The following is a 25,149-nucleotide window of genomic DNA, read 5'->3' as shown; positions in this document are numbered from 1 at the left end:
TTTTTCAACAGTTTTTTTTCATTGTTAAGACCAGTGTCTGGCCCTCTTACTCCAAAGGGGAACCGTTTCTCCCTGGAACAGTATAGAACAGAACCATTAGCTCATGTTCTCTGGAATGCTCTTTAGGTTTATCACCCAAAGACATCGTAAATCTCCTCTGTCAGTGTTATCCATAGAGGCCCATCCTCAGTGGAACACACACACCAATACTCTATTCTTCGTCGAGTAAAACAACCATTATAATGCAATACAGCATTTATAACATAAACTTACAAGCATTATAACATAATCTTGCAATTTTTCCACGACAGAAGTGAGGGAGTAGTAATAGAATATTGAGTCATTGACCTTTATTTCTATGGGTGAGAGAATTGGTTTAGTTTAGGTAAATTCAAATCTGGACCTCCAAGCCTGTTCCACTGCTGCGGAGATTTGCATTATTCCCCTCTAATCAGGGACTGATTTAGACCTGGGACACCAGGTGGGTAAAATTAATTATCAGGTAGAACATTACCAGCAGTAGTACTCTGGACCTCTAGGCTTGGGTTTGAATACCCCTGGTATAGTTGGAATGACTGAGAGTGGTGGAGTATGGTGAGAGGGGAGGAGGAGAGAGGAGTGGAGGAGCGTGGTGAGAGGGAGAGGAGTGGAGAGCGTGGTGAGAGGGGAGGAGAGGAGGAAGTGGAGGAGCGTGGTGAGAGGGGGAGGAGAAGAGGATGGAGGAGCGTGGTGAGAGGAGAGAGGAGTGGAGGAGCGTGGTTAGGGAGGAGCAGAGAGTGGAGGAGCATGGTGAGAGGGAGGAGAGAGGAGAGCGTGTGAGAGGGGAGGAGAGAGGAGTGGAGGAGCATGGTGAAGAGGGAGGAGAGAGAGGAGCGTGAGGTGAGAGGAGAGGGAGTGGAGGAGCATGGTGAGAGGGAAGGAGAGAGGAGGAGCGTGGTGAGAGGAGAGAGGAGTGGAGGGAGCGTGGTGAGAGGGGAGGAGAGGGAAGAGCGTGGTGAGAGGAGTGGAGGAGCGTGGTGAGAGGGAGAAGAGAGGAGGAGCGTGGTGGAGAGGAGAGAGGAGTGGTAGGAGCGTGGTGAGAGGGGAGGAGAGAGGAGTGGAGGAGCGTGGTGAGAGGAGAGTAGACCGAGGGAGGAGCATGGTGAGAGGAGAGGAGAGAGGAGGAGGAGACAGGAGGAGGAGGACAGAGGAGCGAGACCGAGGGAGCAGTATGGTGAGAGGTGAGGAGAGAGGGGAACGTGGTTGAGAAGGGAGGAGTAGAGGAGGAGGCATGGTGAGAGAGGAGGAGTAGAGGAGCATGTGTGAGAGAGGAGGAGACCGAGGAGGAGCGTGGTGAGAGGAGAGAGAGGAGTGTGGTGAGAGGAGGAGACAGTGGAGGAGCGTTTGAGAGAGGAAGAGCCGAGAGGGAACATGGGTGATAGAGGAAGAGAGGAGGAGCATGGTGAGAGGAAGAGACCGAGGGGAGCGGGTAAGAGGGAGACAGAGGAGGAGCGTGGTGAGAGGAGGAGACAGAGGAAGAGCGTGGGTGGAAGGAGGGAGACCGAGGTGGAGCGTTTGAGAGAGGAAGAGAGCCGAGGAGGCAACTTGGTGATAGAGGAGGACGATAGAGGAGGAGCATGGTTGAGAGGAAGAGACCGAGGAGGAGCGTGGTAGAGGAGGAGACAGAGGAGGACGCAGTGAGATGGGGAGCGAGAGGAGGAGCAGGGTGAGAGGAGGACAAGAGGAGCGTGGTGAGAGAGGAAGAGACAGAGAGGAGAGTGGTTCATGTTTTGTCTTTGATCATCATTGTCTTGTCCCTGTGCTTCCCTCTGCTGGTCTTATTAGGTTCTTTCCCTCTTTCTCTCTCTCTCCCTCTCTCCTCCCTCTCTCCCTCTCCGCTCTCTCTCTCTATCGTTCCGTTCCTCGCTCCAGCTGTTTCTCATTCTCCTAACGACCTCATTTACTCTTTCACACCTGTCCCTATTTGCCCTCTGGATTAGAGTCCCTATTTCTCCTCTGTTTTCGCTTCTGTCCTTGTCGCGATTCTTGTTTGATGTTGCTGTTCCTGTGTCCTTGTTCCGCCCTGTCGTGTTTTTGCCTTCTTCAGATGCTGCGTGTGAGCAGGTGTCTATGTCAGCTACGGCCTGTGCCTTCCTGAAGCGACTGCAGTCTGTGGTCGCGTCTCCAGTCGTGTCCTCTCTACTGACGAGAGGATTTTCAGTTTCCTGTTTTGGATTACCCTTTGATATATCCAGGAGAATCATGTTTGTTTGATATCTGGAATAAAGACTCTGTTTCTATTACGTCGCTTTTGGGTCCTCATTCACCGGGCTAACAGAAGAATCCGACCAGATGGACCAGCACTATGGATTCTCTCACACTGCCGTCGAGTTCCAGGGAGCACATGCTGGCAGACACGAGCAGGAATTGTTTGCTGCTCGTCATGCCGTTGAGACCCTGGGCCGCTAGGTCTCCGACTCTCTGGACAGTTTCTGAGTCTTCGTCTCGTGCCAGCCAGCTACTTCCTGGTCTTCCGAGTCTCCGGAAATTAGGGTTAATAACCCACCAATGTTACTCTGGGCAGCCCACTGAGTGTCGCTCCTTTCTCACCCAGTGTGATATATGTGTTCTCTCTCCCAGCCAAACCGTACTCGGGAGAGAGCTCGGATCGCTACGGTCCTATCATCCTTACTGGTCGGGCTCGGGAGTGGGGCACAGCTATCTGGGAGGCAAGGGCTGAGTGTTCTAACGTTTATCAGAGCTTTAAAGAGGAGATGATACGGGTTTTTGATCGTTCAGTTTTGTGGGAAGGAGGCTTCCAGGGCCCTGGCTTCCCTATGTCAAGGATCGATCCATAACGGATTACTCTATAGAGTTTCGCACTCTTGCGGCATCCAGTGACTGGAACGAGCCGGCGTTGCTCGCTCGTGTTTCTGGAGGCGACTCCACGCTGAGGTTTAAGGATGAGTTCTCTCCCGGGAGGTTCCTTCCAGCGTGGACTCTTTGATGCACTCGCCATCCGCATAAGAACGACGGGTAGATCTTCGTCACCGAGCTCGTGGAAGAGAGCTGCGGTTAACGCGTGTTCCCCTCTCCGCATCTCAACCATCTCCTCCCACCGGTCAGAGACTGAGCCCATGCAGGCTGGGAGGTATTCGCATCTCGACTAAGGAGAGGAACGGAGAATCACCAACCGCCTTTGCCTCTATTGCGGTTCTGCTGGACAATTTGTTCATGTCATGTCCAGGTAAAGACCAGAGCTCCTCATCAGTAAGCGGAGAGCTACTGAGTGAGCGTTACTACTCAGGTCTCTCCATTCAAGATCCTGTTACTACCTTGTCGGTCCATCTACGCTGGACCGGTTCGGCTGCTTCCTGCAGTGCCTTGATAGACTCTGTGGGCTGAGGGTTGTTATGGACGAAGCATGGGCTCGGAAACATGACTTCCTCTCAGACAGTTAGGGAAGCCCACGCCCATGTTCGCCTTGATGGTAGTCTTCTCCCCAGTATCAGTGTGAGACACTCCTTTACCCTCACAGTATCTGTAACCACAGTGAGACCATTTCCTTTTTGATTTTTCGTTCACCTTTACACCTGTTGCTTTCTGGGTCATCCCTGGCTAGTATGTCATAATCCTTCTATTTAATTGGTCTAGTAATCTATCCTATCCTGGAACGTTTCTTGTCATGTGAATGTGTTTAATGTCTGCTATCCCTCCTGTGTCTTCTGTTCCCTCTACCTCAGGGAGGCAACTGGTGATTTGACAGGAGTGCCGGAGGAATATCATGATCTGCGCACGGTCTTCATGTCAGGTCAGAGCCAGCTCCCTTCCTCCTCACCGGTCGTATGATTGTTGTATTGATCTCCTCCGGGGACCACCTCCCCCTCGGGGGTAGACTTACTCTCTGTCGGCTCGCCGAACGTAAGGCTCTCGAGGATTATCTGTCTGTTTTTCTCTCGACGCCGGTACCGTCAGGTGCCTTCTTCCTCTCCCGCCGGAGCGGGATTTTTCTTTGTTTAAGAGAAGGACGGTACTCTGCGCCCCTGCGTGGGATTATCGAGGCTGAATGACATAACGGTTAAGAATCGTATCCGCTTCCCCTTATGTCGTCAGCCTTTCGAGATTTTGCAGGGAGCCAGTTCTTTACTAAGTTGGACCTTCGTAACGCCTTCATCTTCGTAGGCATCAGAGAGGGGGGACGAGGTTGGAAACGCGCGTTTAACACTCCGTCTAGAGGCATTTTCGAATACCGGGTTTCTGCCGCTTCGGTCTCGCTAATGCTCCAGCTGTCTTTCAGGCATTAGTAATGATGATACTGAGAGACATTGCTGACATTTTTGTTTTCGTTACCTTGACGATATCCTGATTTTTTCACCGTCACTCGAGATTCATGTCTCAGCACGTTCGACGGTGTACTCCAGCGCCTTTTTAGAGGAATTGTTCTCTACGTGAAGGGCTGAGAAGGCGCCTTTCATGTCTCCTCTGTCACATTTCTCGGTTTCTGTTATTTCCGCTGAAGGCATTCAGATGGATCCCGCTAAGGTCCAGGCTGTCAGCGATTGGCCCGTTCCTAGTTCACGTGTTCGAGTTGCAGCGCTTTCTCAGGTTTCGCTAGATTCTATCGCGCGTTCTTATCTCGGGTCGGTGGGTTTGACACAGCAGTAACTCTCTGCTGTGTTTTATAGATATCTTTCATACAAATCTTAACCTTTGTGAACTGTTCCTAAGATCTGTGGTTCGTCAGTGTAAGTTGAGAGGGGTGTATCTTGGCTATAAAAGATCTTTGTACTTTTCTGTAGTCACTTCTCAACGGTTCATTAGAAATAGTGAATTGTTGAAAGTCAAATGCTATTGCAAAGCTTATTATTATTAAAGATGTAGTTTAAGTATAACTCTGACTGGTGTGTAGTTTGTAACTCTCCTCATTTGGTAAAGCAGAAATATGCCACCACACTTCCTCCAACAACATTGTTCTACATTGTTTTCTTCTTAAGCTAACACATTGGTTCTCTCTCTCTCTTCGCTATATTTCCTCACTCTTCGCTATCTCTCCTCTCTCTCATTTCGCTATCTATCTTCTCTCTCTCTTCTCTACCTCTCCTCTCTCTCTCTTCGCTATCCATCTTCTCTCTCTCATTTCGCTCTCTCCTCTCTCTCTCTCTTCACTATCTATCTTCTCTCTCTCTTCGCTATCTCTCCTCTCTCTCTCTTCGCTATCCATCTTCTCTCTCTCATTTTGGTCTCTCCTCTCTCTCTCTTCGCTATCTCTCCTCACTCTCATTTTGGTCTCTCCTCTCTCTCTCTCTCCTCTCTCTCTCTTCGCTATCTATCTTTTCTCTCTCACTTTTTTGCTATCTCTCTCTCTCTCTTTGTAGTTTGTCAGACCTCCTGCACATGTCAGTGCAGATCTCGTCCGGCATGCGGTACCTGGCCTCTCTGAACTTTGTGCACCGAGACTTGGCCACACGCAACTGCCTGCTGGACCGCAGACTCACCATCAAGATAGCAGACTTCGGCATGAGCAGAAACCTGTACAGCAGTGACTACTACCGSATCCAGGGGCGAGCTGTGCTGCCCATCCGCTGGATGGCCTGGGAGAGCATTCTACTGGTGAGAAAGGATAATACTTCAGCGTCGTTCCACAAAATTARTCCCTTTTGGGTAGTTAACTTGGTGGAAAAATGTAACATTTTATTTCACAAAATGTTAAAATTTTGTCATGACGAGCATGTTCAACCTCTCAAAGAAGTTACATTTAAAAAGTGACTATAGTAAGTGCTTATTAAGTGCCAAATAAAGTAACAGGGTTGACTGTCACAGAGTTGACCGTAACATGGCCATAAATCCCCTTGTGACAGTGAGAATGGAAGCGTGTTGTGTGCAACAGGGAGGGGCAATTGAATGMAAGCGTCACAAAAAAAAAAAGTAAGACCCTGGCGGGCTGCCAGTAACAACCGTTTCCAGCCTGTCTATCTATGGGTAACAGTCTTGACCTATTATGCTCAACCCCCTCAGTTTTCCACCACAACAACACTGAAATGGGCCAAAAAGAGGAGAATCAGCTCACCTGATTTGATAGTATGATTTAACTATAATTTTTTATATATACTGTATATATGTAAAAAGGAATAGTTTTACCATATTAAAAATATAGTTAGATTCACGTTACAGGTTTGACTTTAAAATGAGGGGCATGTTGTTGTTTTTTTACATTAAAATGATTCACTAATCACATGAAATAAATAATCATCTTTAGAAATGAATCACTAATCACATTAAATAAATAATCATCTTTAGAAATGATTCATTGTCCAAAAAAGGTTTTGATGTGTTTGCTGCTGAAGCCAGAGCATGTGAGCTGAGTTGAGCAGTTGGGACAGTCCAGCTCATTGCTCTGGCGCACCGACGTCCTTTCAACCGCACCGCATCTTTCCACCGCACCGCGTCTTTCAACGCGCACCGCGTCCTTTCAACGCACGCGTCCTTCCACGCACGGTCTTTCCAACCGCACCGCGTCCTTTCCACCGCACGCGTCCTTTCCAACCGCACGGTCCTTTCCAACCGCACCGCGTCCTTCCAACCGCAACCGCGTCCTTTCAACGCACGCGTCTTCCAACCGCACCGCGTCCTTTCCAACCGCACCGCGTCCTTTCCAACCGCACCGCGTCTTTTCCAACCGCACAGGTCCTTTCCAACGCACCGCGTCCTTTCCAACCGCACGCGTCCTTCCAACCGCACCGCGTCCTTTCAACCGCACCGACGTCCTTTCAACGCACACGTCCTTTCCAACCGCACACGTCCTTTCCAACCGCACCAGTCCTTTCCAACCGCACCGACGTCCTTTCCAACCGCTCCTAAAAAACCGTTCAACGCTCACAGGTTTAAAAACACTGCTGCTCCATATTCACTCCATTCATTAAATCCCATTTTAACAACACCATCTATTGTTGTGACCTCTGGATCTACATTTTGGTTTGAATCAAACCATATGATTTGAATGAAAAGTATTTTGAATAAAAAATGAAAAGATGAAGAAGCGCACATCATTTCAAATAGGCTACATTCTTTAAAAAATAAAAAATAAATCACTTTTATTTAACAGGTAGTTCTCATTTGTTTGAGTGGAGTGTTGGCTCCAGCCACTACTCGCTCCCACCCATATGTCGCCCGCACTACCAGCACGCTCCAGCTACCTCCACTACCGCTCCACTAGCCCATACTCACTCAGCCCCACTATCGCTCCTCCAGCTCCACTACTCGCTCCGCTGTCGGCTCCATCAGCACTACTCGTCCGTTTCGCTCGCTCCGCCACTACTCCGTCCAGCCCCTACTCTCCGCTCAGCCATATCGCTCCGCTCCAGCTCCACTACGCTCGCTCAGCCCACTACCGTCCGCTCCAGCCCCTACTCGCTCCGCTCCAGCCACTACTCGTCGCTCGCTTCCACTAACTCGCTCCACTCCAGCACTACTCGCTCCCCAGCCCACTACTCGCTCAGCTCCACTACTCTCTCCGCTCCAGCTCCACTCCACCCAGCCCAACTACTACTCCGCTCCAGCTCACTACTCCGCGTCGCTCCAGCTCCACTACTCGCTCCGTCCTCTCACTACTCTCACCCACTACCGGTCCGCTCCAGCCCCCTATCGGTCCAGCACACTACTGCTCCGCTCCAGCTCACACTCTCTCGCTCCAGCTTTGCCATACTCGCTCCCGCTCCACTCTCGCTCCGCTCCACTACTCTCTCCGTCCAGTCCTACTCGCTCGTCCACACTTCTCCGTTATCCCAAGAGAATCTCTTCGGTTATAGTCGCAGCTGTGTATTTTTCCCCTCAAGCTGTACCAGCACGCCGTCAGGATACCACTGGACTTTATGCAAACTGGAAACATATCCTGAGGCGCATTTATTGTAGCTGGGATTTATACAAGCAAATTTTTTGAAAAAGCTACCGAAGTTCTGTCAACACACTGACTGTAGTACTCGCTTAGGAAAAACACTAGATCACTGCTACTCGCCTTTTCGAGATGCCTAGAAGGCCCTCCCCCGCCCTCCCTTTGGAAAAATGTTGCTCCTCCCTTCCTATAGGCAGAAACTCAAACAGGAAGTACCCGTGCTAAGGTCTATTCAATGCTGGTCTGACTAATCGGAATCTATGCTTTGATCACGTGGACTGGGATATGTTCCGGGTAGCTTCCGAGAACAACATTGACGCTTACATGGACACGGTGACTGAGTTCATCAGGAAGTGTATAGGGGAAGTTGTTCCCACGGTGACTATTAAAACCTACCCAAACCAKAAACCATGGATAGATGGCAGCATTCGCTCAAAACTGAAAGCGCGAWCCACCGCATTTMACCATGGCAAGGTGACTGGGAATATGGTTGTATACAACCARTGTAGTTATTCCCTCTGTAAGGCAATCAAACAGGCAAAACGTCAGTACAGAGACAAAGTGGAGTCGCAATTCAATTCCAAGCTGTTTAAAGGCACATTCAACTTAGTGTATGTAAACTTCTGACCCAGTGGAATAATCTGTCTGTAAACAATTGTTGGAAAAATTACTTGTGTCATGCACAAAGTAGATGTCCTAACCGACTTGCCAAAACTATAGTTTGGTAACAAGAAATGTGTGGAGTGGTTGAAAAACGAGTTTTAATGACTCCAACCTAAGTGTATGTAAACTTCCGACTTCAAGTGTATGTACAGTCTTCTATTCTACTGTATTTTAATCAATGCCACTCCGACATTGTTCATCCTAATGTTTATATATTTCTTAATTCCATTCTTTTACTTTTAGATGTGTGTATTGTTGTGAATTGTTACTGTAATGTTGGAGCTAGGAACACAAGCATTTCGCTACACCCGCAATAACATCTGCTAAATATGTGCATGTGACCAATAACATTTKATTTKATTTGAAAAGATGTGCAACATGAAAATSTGGTCCCATTTACATTGTTTAATTTATTGATGGTCCCTAACTAGCCCCAGAGATAGACTGTCCAATGTCAAACCAACTTTGCCACAACCAGGCTGAAGCTAATTGGTGAAAGGAGTTGGCTAGCACTAGCTAGCATAGGCGACTCCAAGACACAATACCTGGTTAGACAGTTTCAAGTTATCTAGAAGGGTGATTGACTAAATGTGAACTGTTTTTTTTWATGTAGAAACAAACACATGTGATTTGCGAACACACACAAGAGACACCCACATTAAACCACACCCACAACACAACTCTTGTTGGGCTTCTGAATTTCATAAAGACCAAGTCGAAAAACGAGGACAAATCMGAAAATTTATATTTTTCTTATAGATGTTTTCTAAGACCCCCTTTCCATCTGTTTGACGACAAAAACAAAGCCTTTGCTTGACAAATGTGCAGTATATATGGCTCAATTTCACATTGAAACAGTGGTGTTGAGTGGATGAGAGATAGAGATGATGTAAATGTTATCATGTATCCATCAAAGCTCATTCAGAACTCTGATAGAAGTTATAGGCCACCATTTTGACCAGTTAAGTCAACCTTTATTTGACTACATCTGAGTCTTATGCATTAGTGCACACCATAGCAAAACACTTATGAAACCCCTCCCTGCTTGTCTATTTTCTTCCGTTTGGTGCCAAATCAATACGACCCAAATAGATCCCGTGGTTGTTGGTGTGAGGTTTAGGGTGAAGTTGGCCCTTGATGCGGGATCTTGGGTTAGTTTGGTATTTTCCCCACTAATGGTTAAGGTTAGGATTGGGGGAGGGGAATCTGATTCTAGATCTGTACCTAGGGGGAACTTCACTGTCTGTGTGGTTCCTCTCCAGGGTAAGTTCACCACGGCCAGCGATGTGTGGGCCTTCGGCGTCACCCTGTGGGAGATCTTCACTCTGTGTAAAGAGCAGCCCTACAGCCTACTGACAGACGAACAGGTCATCGAAAACACTGGCGAGTTCTTCCGAAACCAGGGCAGACAGGTAAGTGATTTTATTTATTTATTTTATTCAATCATTTATTTATACATGGGTGACAAAAACATTTAAAAGAGAGAAGAGTGGTATCCGGGCACTGGATTCATCAGTGCACAGGATTAAACATGTCATTAGGTAGAGTAGCTTAGCTTTGTCTCACATTCAACAACATGTCATTCTTTTCCATATGGGTAAAATATTATTTAGTCTTGTGCTCAAATTGTGTCATCCTGCATGCAATGTAAAGTCCATTATATATCTGTGACTATTATATATCTGTGACTATTATATATCTGTGACTATTATATATCTGGGACTATTATATATCTGTGACTATTATATATCTGGGACTTTTATATATCTGGGACTATTATATATCTGGGACTATTATATATCTGGGACTATTATATATCTGTGACTATTATATATCTGGGACTATTATATATCTGGACTATTATATATCTGGGACTATTATATATCTGGGACTATTATATATCTGGGCATAACAGTAATGTTTTGGCACCCCATCCCCCGTCCACCCCATTTTTCTTCTAGATCTTTCTATTCGCCCCACTGCTCTGTCCTCCCTCTCTATTTGAGCTGATGATGCGTTGTTGGGACCGCGACATCGCTGATCGACCCACCTTCGAGGGGTTGTACCAGGCCTTACGACCACACGTGGTCCAGTGAACTTTGAACCCTGGCACAACCAACGGGCTGTCCTGAGTGAGAGGTCCATTTTGCCTGAATTCTCTTCTCTTAACCCCTCTGACTGACAGACAGAAGGACAGACGGACAAACATACGGACAGACAGAGAGACAGACATACAGAGAGACAGACAGGCATACAGACAGACAGACAGCGGGGAAGACTGGAAGAGGATGCAGCGACGTTGTCATTTTGAGAGAGCAGGAAGTGGGTTGAGGTTATCACTTCCAGAATGTGGACCACTTCTTTCATCTTTCACATTCTTCAGTGATGGACCTTTAATCATATAAAATCCATGAAAAAAAGCTGTCACCCTTTTGTCTGTTGATGGTTTGTGTAAATTGAATTCTGTTCATCCATCTTTAAACAGTATGTTGTGTTTTCATGTTGTTTTTGTATGGTAGGCCTACCAAAGAAATCATAATATCMCTAATACCTGGCCTAGTAAGAAATCAATAACTGGACAAATGCTTTTGTCTTGAGGTCCTGTGKTTTTTTTGTGTGTAAAGCACTGCTGCCTGGTTGTCTTCCATTTATCCATGATATGTTCCTTTCATTATCCCCACACTGGACTATGATCATTTTGATTTGTTTGACTCAGATTTTATTGTCCTTTTTGAATATGAATGTTATATAGGTCAGTTTGGATAAGGCCTTTGGCTAAAGCAGAACTACTGTCATAGCTAGAATAGGACCCTGACCCTCTGACCCTAACCCTCTGACCCTAACCCTAACCCTGCTTTAGAGAGGGTTGGGGAGCCACAATGGACTGATGATGAGGAATAGAAAGCACTGTCCCCTTGGAGATGTCTACTGCAAGGCACTGTCCCGCTGGAGATACCCACCGCAAACTGTGCAGCCTTATCAGATAGCATTAAAGCTAGTTAGCATTATTAGATATCATTAGCTATCCCCTACAGAGATTCAGTCATCTGGATTGAGTAGCTGGAGGCTGGTTAGCTTTGGTCCAGGGGGCGTTTGTGCGCGTTCCAGTGGAGGAACACGCACTGACGGTGGCGTGGACCAGAGCTATAAGCTGGACAACGGTGACGTGGACCAGAGCTAGAAGCTAGACAACACTCTTTTTGAGTATACAGTAGCTAGCATGTTGTTGTGGCCAAGCCTCTGACCACACAGTAGCTAGCATGTTGCTGTGGCCAAGCCTCTGACCACACAGTAGCTAGCATGTTGCTGTGGCCAAGCATCTGACCATTCAGTAGCTAGCATGTTGCTGTGGCCAAACCTCTGACCATTCAGTAGCTAGCATGTTGCTGTGGCCAAGCCTCTGACCAAACAGCTGTTGTGTTCACAGCTCCGCCTTCAGATGAATTGAGCCATAGCAATAGAATTACTGCTGTACTTCCCTTCACCTGTTCTAGTACACATATTTCTATGATTGTAGCTGGCTTGCATAGAATTCATTCTGAGTCGCAGGGGATTGAGATGAAGGTTAACCTTAATTGTGGTTGTAAATATAATTGAAAAGCGATCTCTGTGTAGATGTCACATGTCCATTGGGGAGATCAATCGATGTTGTCATGTTAGTGTAAAAGTTTTAAAAAGCCAAGTTTTACTTTTTTTGTTATTTCAAAACGTTATTCCCCCCCCCCCCCTCTATTTTAAGTACATGTTTTGTATTGCTGCATCCTCTGTTGCCACAATATCTGAGTGAATGAACATCAAGTGTTTAATAGTGGCTGACACCATAGATCTCAACATTGAAATCAGCTTCCGACATTTCTTGTGTTGTCATTGTTAAGGTTATTAACATTAATGTGTTGTTCACCTGTACTGTATCTGATGCTTCATGGTGTGTCTGTGTCTGCTGGGAGGTGGGGCTCTGCTGGGAGGAGGGGCTCTGCTGGGAGGAGGGGCTCTGCTGAGAGGAGGGGCTCTGCTGGGAGGCAGGGGCTCTGCTGGGAGAGGGGCTTCGCTGAGAGGTTGGGGCTCTTGCTGGAGGGGGCCTTGCTGGGAGGCAGGGCTCTGCTGGGAGGAGGGGCTTCTGCTGGAGGGGGGTCAGCTGAGAGGGGGGGGCTCTGTGGAGAGGGGCAAGCTGGGAGGTGGGGGCTTGCTCGAGAGGAGGGGCTCTGCTGAGAGGAGGGGCTCTCTGTGAGAGGGGCCTTCGGCTGAGAGGGGGGGCTCTGCTGAGAGGAGGGGTCCTGCTGAGAGGGGGGGCTCTGCTGAAGAGGGGGGGGCTTGCTGAGAGGTGGGGCTTGCTGAGAGGAGGGGCTCTGCTGTGGAGGAGGGGCTCTGCTGAGAGGTGGGGCTCTGCTGAGAGAGGGGCTCTGCTGAGAGGAGGGGCTCTGCTGAGAAGGAGGGGCTCTGCTGAGAGGAGGGGCTCTCGCTGAGAGGAGGGGGGCTGCAGAGTAGAGAGGAGGGCTCTGCTGGGAGAAGGGGTTCGCTGGGGCGGAGGGGTCAGCAAGAGGTGGGGCTCTGCTTGAGAGGAGGGGCTCTGCTGGGAGGAGGGGCTCTGCTGGATGTGTTATGTGTATGTTTGGCATTCCACGGAGCACTGGGGGAAGTGGTTCAACTTGACGTGTGTTTAGATGCCCCGTTGTTGTGCAATACAATCTGCAATGCATGGGGAGGGGAGGGAGGAAGGGGGAGAGAGGGATGTAAGGAAACCACTAAACTCAATATCCCAGAGGTCTTTGCTGAAGTGAGCCTGTGTTAGCTAATGTTCGTTGGTAAAGATTAATCCCTTAATGCTGGTCCAGACAGAGTAAATCATGTTTTTTGTTTTCTATGGGTTAAGATTGGATAGAAGAAAGCGGATTATTGACCTGAGCTCTGTAACAGTTCCTCTCTGGAGTGGCTTTCTCTACTTTTTGGATGTCATGGAAGCACAACTGTGGTAAAGGAGGTTTTGAGGTAAAGGTTGGTTTGAGCGTGTGCATGTGGCAGTCTGCTAGACTTAGTGTCTCTGTACAACGTGTTCGTACGAGTGTGAAAACCCAAAAGGGTTAGTGCTTGAATGCATAACGGGTGGTCATGACTGGTTGGTTTGGTGCCAGGTGATAGAGGACACTCTCTGATTTTTCTCTTTTCTATTCATTGCTTCAGTTTAGAAACTCTTCTCATACATATGTGGCTGACTTGTACATAGTGTAGTCAGAGTAGATTTGTATAGTAATATATTGGGTGCTGAGGAGAAGATTCCAGCCCCATGACAGTTTTCCTCTGATCTTTTCTTTCTCTTTGTTTCTCATATTAAAATCAAACTTGACAAACGGTATCGTGTCTTTTTTTCCCCCTATCATTAAAAAACAACAAAATGTGTTTTAAGTGAGAGAGAAAGGAAATACATTCACATGAGCACTGCCCTGCCTTCTCCACCCGTGCTCTACCTGTGCTCTACCCGTGCTCTACCCGTGCTCTACCCGTGCTCCACCCGTGCTCCACCCGTGCTCTACCCGTGCTCTACCCGTGCTCCACCCGTGCTCCACCCGTGCTCTACCCGTGCTCTACCAAGGTTAGCCAGCACACAGCTTTGACCAGAGGATGCAAGCGGAGCAGGGGTGGAGCGAGGAGCGCAGTGTGTGTAAATGCAAGAGGATTGAACTTATTTGTGAGCGTCTTTCTCTCCCGCTCAAATTTCGCTCCTGTACCAACTCAGCCACGAGCTCTGGCCATGCTCTGCCCAGCATGTTTCATTTCCTTCATCACTGTTCTTTTAATTAGACCTATTGTTGTATTTATTTAGCCCCGCCACTAATGTGCAGAGATGTTGATATGAGTCAAACAAGAAATGGGTCACCACCTGTGTAATTGATGACAAGACAACCAATGAGCCCAGGCAGCAGCATCAGAGACGTTTGCGTTTCTATACAGGATGTTGTTTTAAAAAGAGAGGAGTGCTAAAGTTGTCAATGAACTGTTAAGATGTGAGCACAACAGGGCCACAGTTCTAATTAAAGCATCTGATCATCAGTGGATTAGAGAAAAAGCTGTTTGTTTAACGCAGTGGCCAAATAGCCTATCACCTAGGTAGGCCCTTGTTTAGTAGCCTACGACATGTTGCTGAAATGTTGAAGCTTCTTACGATAGCCTACTTCAAAACCAAATGGTACATAGTCACAAGATTAGATGGGGTGTTTGTTAAATGATCCATTTTAAACTAAAAAAATGAATGGAGCAAATTTGGACCTGCAGTGGGGGGGAGGGGGGCGGTTTCGGTGAGAGCTGTGTGATTTTTACCTGCCGCTCTGTGAGTGATGAGTGTGATTTCCAACCGCTCACCTCGCTCACATACTCTGATCCCCATGTAAACTAGAACCGTGGCTTTCTTGTGTCTTTTACACATTGTTTCTAGTCTTAAACATTGCAGAGTTATGCATCCTATACATTTATATAATCCGTGTTTGGCATGCTGGCCCATGTTGACTTCAGTGCTTCCCACAGTTGTGCCAWGTTGGCTTGATGCCCTTTGGGGGTTGAACCATTCTTGATACACATAGGAAACTGTTGAGCATGAAAAAACCCAGCAGCGTTACAGTTCTTGACACATTCAAACCGGTGCGCCTAGCACCTACTACCCTATTCAAAGGCACTTAAATCTTTGAATGGGACATATACACAATCCATGTCTCAATTGTCGCAAGGCTTAAAAATCCTTCTTTAACCTGTCTCCTCCCATTCATCTACAGAGAGATGCTATGCTACTAGCCTCATGCCATGAATATGCATAGAGACAACTCCAATATAGTGTTTTTCATCAAAGTTGTCCCTTGTCCTACTTATATCAGTACACTTGTAACAACTTAAGCATTATGAAACTTCTTTTCGATCAAATAAACCTCACGTAGCAAATAAACATTTTTTTGTTGTTGTTGACCAAAGTCCACACTCATTGACCTTCATAGGACAACTTGCTTGGTGGGTCGAAACAACGCCATCCACTGGATGGAGACAGATTCTCCGCTGAGTTGGGCCTCTCTTCTTCCTCTCTGACTCRAGTCACAGGAGGTTGGTGGCACCTTAACTGGGGAGGACTGGCTCGTGGTAATGGCTGGARTAGAATAAGTGGAATGGTATCAAATACATMCAACACATGGCTTCCATGTGTTTGATGCCATTCCATTCRCTCTGTTTCAGCCATTATTATGAGCTGTCCTCCCCTCRGCAGCYTCCTGTGGACTAAGTTTGTATTTACATTAGCCTAGGTTTKTTCTCAGCCTCTTCTTGTGCTTAGTGCAGACGAACAGCTGTGTTAATGAGTYGCCGAGCAACCGAGTTGCTGGGCCTGGTTTTAGATAGAGCTCTGAGATTCGGCTGAAAATATCTTAGCATTTTCAGWAATGCTACAAAAAGGTAGCACATCGTTGGTTCTCTATTGGCACCTGAAAGCGATAAATTATACATTTAATCAAAACTGTTGCACCTACAAACYTATTCACTTTATGAATGCTGTAGTCTTGTTAGTATCCGACGTCTGGTATGTGGTTCTCGGTAAAGGCTGAACGGATCACGACGAGAGGTGGGGAATGTGTCGTGTACCTCCAGAGTATCCAGATACCTTAAAAGTATCATCGACTGTAACGTTCGTTCGGACCAATGCATCGCAGGTAAAGACATAATGATTATTAAAAGAAAGACGAACACGAAGCACACTTGAACAGAACTACAAATAACAAACACGTAAAACAGACCGAACATGAGAACTTACAGACAACGAAAAAACCACGAACAAACTCACAAACGAACAGTGCCGTGTGGCATAAACATAACAATGGAAGCCAATCACCCACAAACAAACGGTGGAACAGCCTACTTAATATGGTTCTCAATTCAGAGGAAACGTAAAACACGCTGCCCCGATTGAGAAACCACTACCTCAGGCTAATTAACAATGAACCTAAACATAGAAACACAAACATAGATGCCCACCCAGCTCACTCGACCATACTAAACAAATTGGGTACTCCCTGTTAGAGCAGTTTCCTTCCAGATACCATCCACCCCCCCCCCCCATGACAGTGTGGCGTTTTTAGAGAATTTGACATGACGTCAACCGCAGACCATGTGTAACCATACCAGCCCAGGACCTCCACATCCAGCTTCTTCACCTAGGGATCAGCAAACCTGGCTCCCCAGTGGTGGACTGGCTCCCCAGTGGGTGGGACTGGCTCCCCAGTGGGGGCCTGGCTCCCCAGTGGGTGGGCCTGGCTCCCAGTGGTGTGGACTGGCTCCCCACTGGGTGGGCCTGGCTCCCAAGTGCTGCGCCCTTGTCCAGTCATGTGAAATCCATAGATTATGCATAATGAATTTATTTAAAATGACTAATTCCTTATATGAACTGTAAAATCAGTCAAATCTTTTAAACTGTTGCATGTTGTGTTCATATTTTTGTTCAGTATAAAAATACGCTAATTTATTAAGACTATATACTGTACATAGACATGGAATCACTGGTCACTTTAATAATGGAACACTACTGACTTTAATGATGTTTACAAACTGCTTTACTCATCTCATAGTATAATACTGTCTTCTATTCACTGTATTTTAGTCAATGCCACTCCGACATGCTCGTCCTAATATTTATAAATGTCTAATTCCATCTTTTTACTTTTAGATTGTGTATTGTTGTGAATTGTTAGATACTACTGTACTGTTGGAGCGAGGAACACAAGCATTTCGCTACACCCGCAATAACTTCTGCCTAATACAGAGTGTATTGACCAATCACATTTGATTTGATTTTGACCGTTTTCATATTTGGATGATGACTGTCGGACCTATGTGAAGCTAGCCACAATAAGGATTTATTGTATTTGATTGAATTYATATAACAACATTCCATGTCTGTTTATATGGCATGATTCCACTATTTTGTATCCATTAGCATCACTTTCAATTAGAGACTTTTATTTTGRTGGTAAACCGCAAATTCCAAACCTTATTGTGGCTAGCTTCAATTAGATGTCGCCGTTACAATTTGTTTTTGCAGTTTAGAAAATTAGTGCATACTGCAGTTATAATGCAATCTGACTACAATATATTTTCATAAAGGCGGACCCGGTCTAGTCAAGCCACACTAGCCAGATGAAGATTAAGCTAGCTAGCAGTTTATATTTTGTAAGTCGCTCTGGATAAGAGCGTCTGCTAAATGACTTAAATGTAAATGTAAATGTTATAATCAGAGAGGAAGAACGAGAGAGAGGCCCAACTTGGCAGAAAATCTGTCTCCCTCCAGCAGGTGGCGTTTTGTTGTTGTTRTTTCACGCAACATGCGAGAAGTTTTTCTATGGAGGTCAATGAGAGAGTGTTGAATTTGGTCAACAAAGAATCATTGCTTATTTGCTACTTGAGGTTTATTTGATCGAATAGAATTTTCACAATGCTTAAGTTGTTACGAGTGTACTGATATAATTGGGACACGTGACAACCTGGCAACGTTGAGAAAAAACATAACAGAGTTGTCTGCATATTCATGACATGAGGCTAGTAGCATAGCATCGCTCTCCATTGAATGCAGGCGGTTGACGTCAACAACCCTCATCGAATATATAAAAAAAGATTACAATAATGAGATGTATCCACCAATCCAARGAAAGGATAGGCGGGAGCTAGACAGCCTGCAGTACCGCTTTGTGAACAACGACTCCCATTGTTAGGGCGGAGAGACATGTATCTTGTCAGTATAGCCGTAACTTTGTTAAAACGTTAGTTTGGCACAACAGGGCTAACTGGCTGCCTAGCTTGTTAAGTTCGTTATCTAGCTAGTTATTTTCATAAACTGAAATTAGATTTCAATAAGAGAACAACAAGTGGCTGCCTAGCTAATACTTAGTCACWTAGATTCCTAAATGATTGATTGCAGTTTCTGCTGGTCATTGTTTTCAGGATGGTTGCATTAATGCTAGCTAAGGGACCAAGATAAAGCTAGCTAGCTACCCCASAAGTTTWTWAKAACATCTGTATCAAAGATATTTGTAAGTGACKTTGTCTTACTGTAAACCAAARTCAACGCAGTAGGGAGACAGCTTATCTCCAGTTTCCAAACTGTCATCAATGTTGACGAAATGCTTGATTGTTATGGCATGATTCCACTATTTGTATGAATATTTAGCACTTTTGAAGGTGAACGACCAAACAGATTATTTCGTTTTGCTATGTTTTTGGAGAAAAACATTGTTTGTGTGCGTCAGCTAGCTAGCTGTTTTTTTAATGACCAGCACTGTCCCAGAGGTTGGGGAAGTGTGTCTGCGCTCATGCGGCAGGTGTTTATTTATGTATTTTAATGTAACCTTTATGTAACTAGACAAGTCAGTTAAGAACAAATTCTTATTTACAATGATGGCCTACCAAAAGGCGAAAGGCATCCTGCAGGGATGGCGGGGTGAGATTAAAAATAAATAAAGTAATAAAATATAAATACAGAACACACATCAAGAGAAGAGAGACACCAACACACAGATAAAGAGAGAACACAACACTACATAAAGAGAGACAACCAACACTACATAAGAGAGACAACACTAACACTACATAAAGAGAGACCCACAACACTACATAAGAGAGACACCACAACACTACATAAAGAGAGACACACAACACTACATAAGAGAGACAACACAACACTACATAAAGAGAGACAACCAACACTAACATAAAGAGAGACAACACAACACTACATAAAGAGAGACACCACACACTACATAAAGAGAGACAACACAACACTAATAGAGAGACAACACAACACTACATAAGAGAGACACACAACACTACATAAAGAGAGACACACAACACTACATAAAGAGAGACACCCACAACACTACATAAAGAGAGACACCACAAACACTACATAAGAGAGACACACAACACTACATAAGAGAGAGACCACACACACATAAGAGAGACACCACAACACTACATAAAGAGAGACACACAAACACTACATAAAGAGAGACACAACAACACTACATAAAGAGACAACACAACACACATAAAGAGAGACACCACAACACTAAACATAAGGAGAGACAACACAACACTACATAAAGAGAGCAACACAACAACATAAAGAGAGACACCAACACTACATAAGAGAGCACAACACTAATAAAGAGAGACAACACAACACTACATAAAGAGAGACACACCACAACACTACATAAGAGAGACAACACAAACTACATAAGAGAACAACACAACACTACATAAAGAGATACACCACAACACTACATAGAGAGAGACAACACAACACTACATAAAGAGAGACACCACAACACTACATAGAGAGAGACAACACAACACTACATAAAGAGATACAACACAACACTACATAAAGAGAGACCTAAGACAACAACATAGCAAGGCAGCAACACATGACAACACAGTAACTTTTACCAGCATCATAGTATATGTATCGGTGAAGCGCGGTGACATATGAAATAGGAGTGATAGTATAATCAATAGGTTATAACTTCGTAAAAAAATCTATGAACTCGTCAAATTGTTATGTGACCTGCAGTCATATTCAGGTCCTGATTGGTCAACAAGCTTATTTGACACGTCAAATAGTGTTATTTGTTGTGTATCTTTTAAAGACCCAAACGGCGTTCTATATACGGATTGGCTTAGATGTGACAGMAGGAAGATTTAAAGTTACCATTGAGCTTCAACCTGAGACTACTATACAGCACAACTATAATTCAGAAGGTATATATAATGCTTAAACTTGTATTTATTTTTGTATTCCTTTCATATAGACATCATTATCCACCCATTAGTAAACGTTGATGTTAAGGAGAGGACTAACAACAGGGGGCAGCATTATCCACACTGATGGAGGGATGACACAACAGCACAATAGATTGTCATATTTTTTTCCCAGAGAATATAACCAAACATACAGTCACGTAAGACTCTGTGTTTTGCGCAGTTGACCATCTGACAGAAAAGAAAGAGGGGACAGTTTGGTGAAGAGGCTTTAAATAAAGGTTCAAATCCAGGCATGTCATATGATTGTGCAAAACATGGGACCCTAAAAGTTACAACCAAAGTGGATTCACCTAATAAAGGTTTACAGTGCCTTCGGAAAGTATTCATACCCCCTTTGCTTATTCCACATTTTGTTGTGTTACAGCCTGAATTCAAAATGGATTATTTGTTTTTGTCATCCATCTACACAATACCCCATAATGACAAAGTGAAAACATGTTTTTAGAATTTTTTTGTTGCACATTTATTGAAACGGAAATATAGAAATAGCTCATTTACATAAGTACCTTTGGCAGTGATTACAGCTGTGAGGCATTCTGGGAAAATCTTTTAAGAGCTTTGCACACCTGGATTGTTACAATATTTGCACACAATTCTTCAAGCTCCGTCAAGTTGGTTGTTGATCATTGCTAGACAGCCATTTTGAAGTCTTGCCTTCAAGGGTGTAGTGCTGCAGGAGCGTGGAGGATCAGCACTCCCTCACCTTTTTCAATTTGAGAATGCACAGTAAAACTATTTCTGGAAAATGTATTCTGATCAATTCTAAATAAATGATATTGAATAACCATGAAAAAACTATAGAATGACAAAACAAATAAATATGTAGCAGCCTAGAGCAGCTCTTTTTTGGGGGGCCCTAGCACTACACAGCTGATTCAAATAATCAACTAATCATCGACCTTTCATCATTTGAATTAGCTGTCTAGTGTTAGGGCCAAAAACCAAAACGTGCGCCCCTTCGGGCCGAGTTATGGGCAGGGTTAGCTAAAAGGGTAAAGGTTATGGGAAGGGTTAGCTAACATGCTAAGTAGTAGCAAAGTAGCTAAAAGTAGTAAGTACTTGAAAAGTTGCTAAAATGCTAAAGTTGTCCGTTTATAAGCTTCAAACTCGCAACCTTTTGTTTTTGCTTTAATTAACCATCTGTCTTTTGTAACCATACCAAACGTAACATATCATACTGAATTTGATTGTTCCGGATTTACATTTACTATGTTACATCTAGTCTATGAGACCAGGCTGCGAAATGCATAGGCTATTTATATTAAACTGATTGAAATCAATCAAATGATTGGCATGAAGATGCAGTTTCACCGGTAAACGTGAAGAATTATCATTCATGATTGACAGTGATGATGGCCTATTTTGAAATTAGGTATGCCTAACTGGGTGTTTGAGGGAATTCAAAATAGAAAATATGTGTGGGCATAGGCAGATGCTGCAATTGGAGGATGCATTTTATGCATATTCTATAACAGGACTCTCCAACCCTGTTCCTGGAGAGTTACCATTCTGTAGGTTTTCATTCCAACCCTAATCTAGCTCACCTGACTATAAACATTTTTTGCGCTCCCTCACCTAAAAAAACAGCACTACACCACGGCTTGCCAAAGATTTTAAAGCCGATTTAAGTCACAACTGTAACTCGGCCACTCTGGAACATTCAGTGTTGTCTTGGTAAGCAAATCCAGTGTATATTTGCCCTTGTGTTTTCGGTTATTGTCCTGCTGAAAGGTGAATTTCTCCCTCAGTGACTGATGGAAAGCAGACTGAACCAGGTTTTCCTCTAGGATTTTGCCTGTGCTTAGCGCTATTCCATTTCCTTGCTGGTGACAAGCATACCCATAACATGATGCAGCCACCACCATGCTTGAAAATATGAAGTGTGGTACTCAGTGATGTGTTGTGTTGAATTTGCCCCAAACAAAACGCTTTGTATTCAGGACATATAGTTTATTTCTTTGCCACATTTTCTGCAGTTTTACTTTAGTGCCTTATTGCAAACAGGATGCATGTTTTGTATTAAGTTTATTTTGTACAGGCTTCCTTCTTTTCACTCTGTCATTTAGCATTGTGGAGTAACTACAATGTTGATCAATCTCCAGTTTTCTACTATGACAGCCATTAAACGCTGTAACTGTTGTAGTCACCATTGGCCTCATTGTTAAATCCCTGAGCGGTTTCTTTCATCTCTGGCAACTGAGTTAGGAAGGAAGCCTGTGTCTTTGTAGTGGGTGTATTGATACACCATCCAAAGTGTAATTAATAACTTCACCATGCTCAAAGGGATATTCAATGTCTGTTGTTTTTTCTACCCATCTACCAATAGGTGCCCTTCTTTGCGTGGCATTGGTAAACCTCCCTGGTCTTTGTGGTTGAATCTGTATTTGAAATTCTCTGCTCGACTGAGGGACCTTACCGATAATTGTATGTGTGGGGTACAGAGATGAGAGTAGTCATTCAACAATCATGTTCAAATATTATTATTCCTTGTTACTATGTGACTGGTAGAAGCTTATTTCTACTCCTGAACTTATTTAGGCCAAAAAAGGGGTTGAATACCTGTTGATTCAAGACATTTCAGCCTTTCATTTTTAATTAATTTGTAAACATTTAACATAATTGCACTTTGACATTATGGGGTATTGTGGGTAGGCCAGTGACACAAAATCTCAGTTTTATCCATTTTAAATTCAGGCTGTAACACAACATAATGTGGAAAAAGTCAAGGGGTGTGAATACTTTCTGAAGTCACTGTAAGTCGTTATTGTTATCCAATACACTGAAAATGTACTGCTATTTTGGGATAGATTATTTATGCCAGATTGTTACACATCTGATGGGCCCTGTCAGATATGAGAAGTGTTGGTGGTCACATGTCCCCAAACAGGCACCGTACAACGCATTTCACAAAAGAGTTTTGACTGTTGTTTTTCTGCATAAAAATATTTACACAACTGTTGTGGAGACACCACACAATGGTTGTGTAAAAGCAATTGTGCAGACATCACACAAATATCACCTACTGTATATCACAACCGTTGTGTCAAATGGACTACCCGAGTGCCTAACTGTTTGTCCATCTGATGTGGCGACTGGGTGTGTTGTGGAAATACACTGAGTGTACAAAACATTATGAACAGCTGCTCTTTCCATGACACAGACTGACCAGGTGAATCCAGGTGAAAGCTGTGATCCCTTACTGATGGCACCTGTTAAATCCACCTCAATCAGTGTAGATGAAGGGGAGGAGACAGGATAAAGAAGGATTTTTAAGCCTTGAGACAACTGAGACATGGATTGTGTATGTGTGCCATTCAGAGGGTGAATGGACAAGACACAATATTTAAGTGCCTTTGAACAGAGTATGGTAGTACATGCCAGGCGCACCGGTTTTTCACTCTCAACAGTTTCCCGTGTGCATCAAGAATGGTCCACCACCCAAAGGACATCCAGCCAACTTGACAGCTGTGGGAAGCATTGGAGTCAACATGGGCCAGCATCCCTGTAGAATGCTTTCGACACCTCGTAGAGTCCATGCCCCGAAGAATTAAGGCTGTTCTGGAGGTAAAACGGGGTGCAACTCAATATTAGGAAGGTGTTCTTAATGTTTTGTACACTGTTTGTTTCATGTAGCCAGAAAACAACGGCCTCTATAATTCTCTCAGGGCAATCCACGACAGTACAAAAATGTGTTTACGTAACCGATGCTTTCACGAGAGTGTCTCTCTGCCACCAGTAGGTTTCAGAACAGTTTGGTCTTCACTCTTCTTCACTCTTCTTCACTCTTCTTAACTCTTCCAAACCTGTAATTGCTGTTGAAACCACTGCTCTTATTTCTCATGGTCGTTGTTTTTTTCTTCTTCTCAATGCCTGGCATTAAAACATGTTGTTTTCTCAACGTGGATCCTCTCTGCAGCTGCTGCACGTCCACGTTCAAGAGTAAACAAAAGCCTTATATAAGACAGTCTACCTTCTTATGTGATCTGACTAGCTCTACTTCTGTTACTATGAATGGTATCTCATACAGTAACTACCAGCAACTTTTCCATTTCAAAACCTTTTTTTTTCTCCATTCCCCCCCCCAGAAAGTACATTTTAACTCATTAAATATAAATGTATTCATACATCGGCAAAATCCCAACGAAACAAACCTTTTTGAGTTATTTTTTTTCTTCTTCTCCCATTTAGTTATAGTATAGAGTTAAATTATGTTATGTAGGCCACTGTACCACATGCACCATTGGCATTACGTACAGTAGCCTACAAAACATCAGGGGGCTATTTGTTTTGCTCCACAGGACTAGGAAACTTCTCCTGCTTTTTTATCGGACAATAATGCCCTTTTGATGATCCTTTGGCCAGAAGCCTGCACTTGGTGGGAGCCACGTAAGCTACATACAAGCAGCTGTGTGCTTCTGGAGCTAGAGGTAATGACTCAATGAAGAGGGTAGCCATGTGTTCCTCTGGAGCAAGAGGTAATGACTCAATGAAGAGGGTAGCTATGTGTTCCTCTGGAGCTAGAGGTAATGACTCAATGAAGAGGGTAGCCATGTGTTCCTCTGGAGCACCTCTTGCTCCAGAGGAACACATGGCTACCCCCTCCTCTCATTGAGCTCACTCTCTTGGCTCCAAGGAACACATGGCTACCTCTTCATTGAGTATACTACCTCTAGCTCCAGAGCACACATGGCTACCCTCTTCATTGAGTCATTACTCTAGCTCCAGAGGAACACGTGGCTACCTCTTCATTGAGTCATTACCTCTTGCTCCAGAGAACA

General features: G+C 44.6%; 3 protein-coding genes across 3 annotated transcripts in view; 2 read left to right on the top strand and 1 right to left on the bottom strand.

Annotated features, from left to right (window-relative positions):
* The window catches only part of ddr2l (discoidin domain receptor family, member 2, like), a 22,355-nt gene extending 17,711 nt beyond the window's left edge, over positions 1-4,644 (top strand). Inside the window, exons 13-15 of the mRNA XM_070446855.1 lie at positions 3,106-3,286; positions 4,093-4,182; positions 4,499-4,644. Of these exons, the coding sequence (XP_070302956.1) occupies positions 3,106-3,286; positions 4,093-4,182; positions 4,499-4,644 (417 nt within the window). The remainder of the gene's footprint in view (positions 1-3,105; positions 3,287-4,092; positions 4,183-4,498) is intronic.
* Positions 4,645-5,317: 673 nt separating this feature from the next.
* Positions 5,318-12,280, top strand: LOC139028774 (discoidin domain-containing receptor 2-like). The gene is made up of 3 exons (XM_070446878.1): positions 5,318-5,589; positions 9,793-9,942; positions 10,492-12,280. The coding sequence occupies exons 1-3, from the start codon at positions 5,374-5,376 to the stop codon at positions 10,624-10,626; spliced, it is 501 nt and encodes a 166-aa protein (XP_070302979.1). The 5' UTR covers positions 5,318-5,373; the 3' UTR covers positions 10,627-12,280.
* A 170-nt stretch (positions 12,281-12,450) lies between these two features.
* LOC139028763 (uncharacterized) lies at positions 12,451-13,146 on the bottom strand. The gene has a single exon (XM_070446854.1). It carries the CDS (start codon positions 13,144-13,146, stop codon positions 12,451-12,453), a length of 696 nt encoding a protein of 231 aa, XP_070302955.1.
* Positions 13,147-25,149: the final 12,003 nt, after the last annotated feature.

Source organism: Salvelinus sp. IW2-2015, linkage group LG15 (assembly GCF_002910315.2).
Source record: "Salvelinus sp. IW2-2015 linkage group LG15, ASM291031v2, whole genome shotgun sequence".
In the NCBI taxonomy this organism is placed as follows: Eukaryota; Metazoa; Chordata; class Actinopteri; order Salmoniformes; family Salmonidae; genus Salvelinus; species Salvelinus sp. IW2-2015.
The sequence above is the reverse complement of the archived record's forward strand: the minus strand, read 5'-3'. Positions and strand labels throughout refer to the sequence as shown.